Source organism: Chlorocebus sabaeus, chromosome 1 (genome assembly GCF_047675955.1).
Source record: "Chlorocebus sabaeus isolate Y175 chromosome 1, mChlSab1.0.hap1, whole genome shotgun sequence".
Taxonomy (NCBI): Eukaryota; Metazoa; Chordata; class Mammalia; order Primates; family Cercopithecidae; genus Chlorocebus; species Chlorocebus sabaeus.
In genome coordinates, this window is record NC_132904.1 from 105,679,713 (window position 1) to 105,684,777 (window position 5,065).

The 5,065-nt window shown below is 39.6% G+C and overlaps 1 protein-coding gene across 1 annotated transcript; it reads left to right on the plus strand.

Moving 5' to 3' along the window:
- The first annotated feature begins 500 nt into the window (after positions 1–500).
- On the plus strand, positions 501–1,358 carry LOC103248413 (peptidyl-prolyl cis-trans isomerase FKBP3). The gene has a single exon (XM_008020771.3). It carries the CDS (start codon positions 536–538, stop codon positions 1,208–1,210), a length of 675 nt encoding a protein of 224 aa, XP_008018962.1. The 5' UTR covers positions 501–535; the 3' UTR covers positions 1,211–1,358.
- Positions 1,359–5,065: the final 3,707 nt, after the last annotated feature.

The following is a 5,065-nucleotide window of genomic DNA, read 5'->3' on the forward strand; positions in this document are numbered from 1 at the left end:
GAATAACTAATGGATGCTGGACTGTCTAATACCTAGGTGATGGGTTGATCTGTGCAGCAAACCACCATGGCATACGTTTATGCAACAAACCTGCACATCCTACACATGTACCCCAGAACTCAAAAGTTGAAGAATAACAAAAAGAAACGTGCTATAGGCCTAAGAGGCTAGAATTTTACAAACAATGGGATGGGGTGATTAAAAGTCAAGGCCAAGGGTCCTATGTGTCTGGAAGTGAGCTCCCTGCCTAAGCTAGAAGTTGGGAAAGGCTGTATTGTCTTTTAAATAGGGTCTAGAATTCTTTCCTTTGACCGGAAGACACAGCAGTCACAATGGGCATCTCGGGTAGAAAAAGTCATCTGTGAGAAGTTGGAATCCTGTGGCTACTCTGGAGTTACAAACTAAGAAATATTTCTCAGCAAATACTCACTCGTTGAGTAATTACATTGCTGGGAATGGCTAGGTACTATTCTTAGTCCTTCACAAATACCCACTTAATCCTGATAATGGAGTAAAGCGGAGGCAGCAGGGGAAGATGGCGGCGGCTGTTCCACAGCGGGCGTGGACCGTGGAGCAGCTGCGCAGTGAGCAGCTGCCCAAGAAGGACATTATCAAGTTTCTGCAGGAACACGGTTCAGATTCGTTTCTTGCAGAACATAAATTATTAGGAAACATTAAAAATGTGGCCAAGACAGCTAACAAGGACCACTTGGTTACAGCCTATAACCATCTTTTTGAAACTAAGCGTTTTAAGGGTACTGAAAGTATAAGTAAAGTGTCTGAGCAAGTAAAAAATGTGAAGCTTAATGAAGATAAACCCAAAGAAACCAAGTCTGAAGAGACCCTGGATGAGGGTCCACCAAAATATACTAAATCTGTGCTGAAAAAGGGAGATAAAACCAACTTTCCCAAAAAGGGAGATGTTGTTCATTGCTGGTATACAGGAACACTACAAGATGGGACTGTGTTTGATACTAATATTCAAACAAGTGCAAAGAAGAAGAAAAATGCCAAGCCTTTAAGTTTTAAGGTCGGAGTAGGCAAAGTTATCAGAGGATGGGATGAAGCCCTCTTGACTATGAGTAAAGGAGAAAAGGCTCGACTGGAGATTGAACCAGAATGGGCTTATGGAAAGAAAGGACAGCCTGATGCCAAAATTCCACCAAATGCAAAACTCATTTTTGAAGTGGAATTAGTGGATATTGACTGAAATAGTTCAGCTCTAAGGATAATAGCAACAATGATAAAACTTGGCCTTGAAGAAACTTACATAACTCGTTAGAACTTGTTACTATGGTAAAGGAAGAGTCAACTGGAAAATTCAAGGAGTTAATAAAATTTGTTTACTTGATCCCAGCTTTTGAGAGATGTAATCCCTTATGAATCCCTGAAGTCTAAAATACTTTCCTACAGCTGTGTAAAATACTGGTCAAGGAGAACTTTTTCCTTTTACCTCATGTTGTAAACTAAGTGGCTCAATAAAAATTTATCCACTGTCTTGAAAAAAAAAAAAAAAATCCTGATAATGACTATCTTAGAAAAATTGGTTTAGTGAAAAGAAACAAAAAAACTGTCCCATGGGGTCTCTTCTCAGCCTACTTTGCATGGAATTGCTGAAGATCTTGCTGAAGATGAGCTGAGCTAAAATTTACAAATTTTTACAACATTACAAAGCACATGTAAAAATAATGATAGAAAATCAGTAGACTCAGTAAACTGGGAAAACTCATATTCGTTAAAGATAATAGACTGCTATGTGGAAGTGCTGATATGGAAGTTTCTATAGTTTAAGTGAGCTACATCCCACAGGCGCTAAATGGAGAGCCAGGGTTAAAATCCAAACACCAGAGGTCACACTTGTGATCACTAGCCTGTATTGTTTTTCCTATAAAATTAAATTCCTTACAAACACAATATAAGTTTGCCAGACTGGGTGTAGAGATATCTTTAAATATAAACAATGACAGATACACTTCTGTCAATAATAGTCATAGCTAAGAGTACTCATTAGAAGAGACAAAATAGTACCCTGTCATCTGTGGTTTTTCCTTTCCACGGTATCTGTTATCTGTAGGTCAACTGCAGTACAAAAATATTAAATGGGAAATTCCAGAAATGAACAGTTCATAAGTTTTACATTACCTGCCATTCTGAGCAGTGCGATGAAGCCTCTCATCCAGCTCTGTCCACTGGGATGCGAATCGCCCTTTGTATGGTGTATCCACATCGTGCATGCTACCCATCCATCAGTGACTCATACCGTCTGCTCCTGACATTCAGCCATCAGCATTGCCATGGCTCCATGATCTAGGATCACTAGAAGTAGATGATCTTCCTTCTGATAAATCGTCAGAAGGTCCATTGTAGCCTAACGTTACCTCACAATGCCTATGTCATTCACCTCACTTCATCTCATCATATAAGCATTTTATCACCTCACATCATCACAACAAGAAGGGTACAGTACAATAAGATAGTTTGAGAGAAAGAGGAATGACATTCACATAACTTTTACTCAAGTATATTGTTATATAATTGTTTTTTATTGTTGTTAATCTAATACTCTTCCTAATTTAGAAATTAAACTTTATCGTAGATATGTAGGTATAGGAAAAAACATAGTAGACTGGGAGCGGTGACTCACACCTGTAATCCCAGCACTTTAGGAGGCTGAGGTGGGCAGATCACTTGAGGTCAGGAGTTTGAAACCAGCCTGGCCGATATGGTGAAACTTCGTCTCTGTTAAAAATATGAAAATTAGCCAGGTGTGGTGGTGCATGCCTACAATCCCAGCTACTCAGGAGATTGAGGCAGAAGAATTGCTTCAACCTGGGAGGCAGAGGTCACCATGAGCCGAGATCACACCACTGCACTCTAGCCTGGGCAACAGAGCGAGACTCTGTCTCAGAAAACAAACAAGCAAGCAAATGAAGAAACAAACATAACATGGTATATATAAGGTTCAGTGTTATCTGCAGTTTCAGGGATCCACTGGAAGTCTTGAAATGTAGCTTCTGCAGATAAGGAGGAGACTGTTGTATACAGCTAAGGTCGGGTAAGTTTGTTTTCTCAACGTAAGGTTCACTTCTCACTAATTTATTGCTCAAATTTTCTCTTCTTCTAGTTTCAAACTTAGCTTGACTTACTCTTCCTAGAATAGAAGCTTCAAAAGTTGTTTGCTCTCTTCCCTCCAGATGTGGCATGCTCTTAATGAACTCTTTGAAACTAGAAATAAATTTAAACATATTTTAGATACATTCAAATCTAAATGTGTCTGAATTTCTCACCAGAAAAAAAGACGTTTTTTCTTCAATATCTAGTAACTTACCCAAAGCTAGCTTCCATCAGTGGGTATCTGTGTTTTCCTCACAGTCTTCAGAGGAAAAAGTTCCAACTGTCAATCTTCTCTCAGATTGAACTGAATCTGTGAAAGAAAATATGGTATCATGGTCTAAACTTGACTTTCCCAGATTTTCTCCAGTCAGGGTTGGCTTCCTTGGGTACTCCTGGCAGGCACAGTTTGCTCACTCATCCCACTCATGTACCTGCTTTGATAATGCCTGTCTATGTCCAGCAAATGTTTCTCTTCAAATTTTGGTTTGTGAAATGCCCTGAACTGCATCCTTGTGTTGGTTAGGACAATTGCTAGGATGTAATGCCTAGTCACATTCACTGCCACTTAGCTTATATTTCGCTTTAACAATATCCTTCACCTTTTCCCCACCCTGTACTGATGCTAACTCTTTGGTTTACCTCATGTGGACCTTATAACTCTTTTCTGATCAGGGAAACCTTTGAACCTGTAGTTCTCATTATCCTCATCTCAAGGAGAACAGCTCTCTGTTTCACTCAGGAGACATGTTTGCTCTCGATTGTCCCGGCTCCTCTCTCATCTTTAAGCTGTGCAAATGTTGCTCTGCTCTTAAACTGGAATTTTCTCCCTGTCTTTATTGTTAAACCATTTTTTTTTTCTTCTTCTGGAAAACCTTTATTCATGATTCACCCTAGGTTCAGACTAGATAGGCTTTTCTCTGAATCTTATTACCTATCATCTCGCGGTGGAGATGTAGAAAAGAAAAACGTTTGAGAATGGGGGATAATCCTGAAAGACTGAGTAATTACTCAGGACTTAGCTACCTTGGATTGTCAAGATAAAGTTTTTTTTTCTTGCAATTTCTGTCCTCAGTGGAACTTGGGCTTAAGAGCAAAGGGAGAGCAGTAAAATAACACAGAGAGTTATTTAGGTTTTTTTTTTCCCTGTGCAGATGAGGGGTGGTAAATAATTTTGACTCATCTTTCATTGGTTCTTAGAAAAATTCAACTTGTGAAGTGCCTTGCTCAGCATGTGAAACTCAAAGTTCAACAAAAGTTGATTTATTCTCATTTGTAAATTGATTAGGAAGTCCTGATACGAAAAGCCTTCTTCTGCTGATGAAAACTCAGAACATCTTGTCTGACAGCCAGGGACAAGATTTTCTTGGAAAAACCCAGGACTCAAAGAGGGGCAAAAATAGAAATGAGAAGAATGGAAATAGTCAACTTCCTTTCTGTCACCTCTTGCAGCAGCCCGAATAAATGAAATATGTGAGTGGATGTGGATGGATTGTGAGTGGCCATTAAAGTCACTCCGGGTCACCAGGGTTTGTCAGGTTTTATGGCTCATTGCACAGCTCTTCCTCACCACCTCTTTGGTCTCAGTGCAGGGCTTTGGTGACGCTCACTCTTCACTGCCAATTAGGAAAGGGACTTTCCCTCAATGGGTCATCCTGGTTCTATAAAATTCTCTGAAATAATCCTTTGAGTCTTGTAGGAACAGGCCTGTCACAATGTTGCCAATAGAGACACATAGCTTTTCTTTATAGGCTTTGCTCTCAAAAATACTGTTCAAGACGGAAGATAAAAGAAGATAATGCCTTCTCAATACACTTTACTGTTCCTGGGTGTGTTGTGGGTTGTGTAATTAGCATTTGAGGCCATTGGTGACTTACTCTCATTGTAGAAAAGCCACAAAATAAAAGAACAAAATTAATTAGGTCAAGGGTCAGGTAGTCATTGGGGAAGGAGG

What these genes read in the sequence shown, in the direction of transcription:
- LOC103248413 (XM_008020771.3), top strand. Translation starts at nt 536, where the DNA reads ATGGCGGCGGCTGTTCCACAGCGGGCGTGGACCGTGGAGCAGCTGCGC.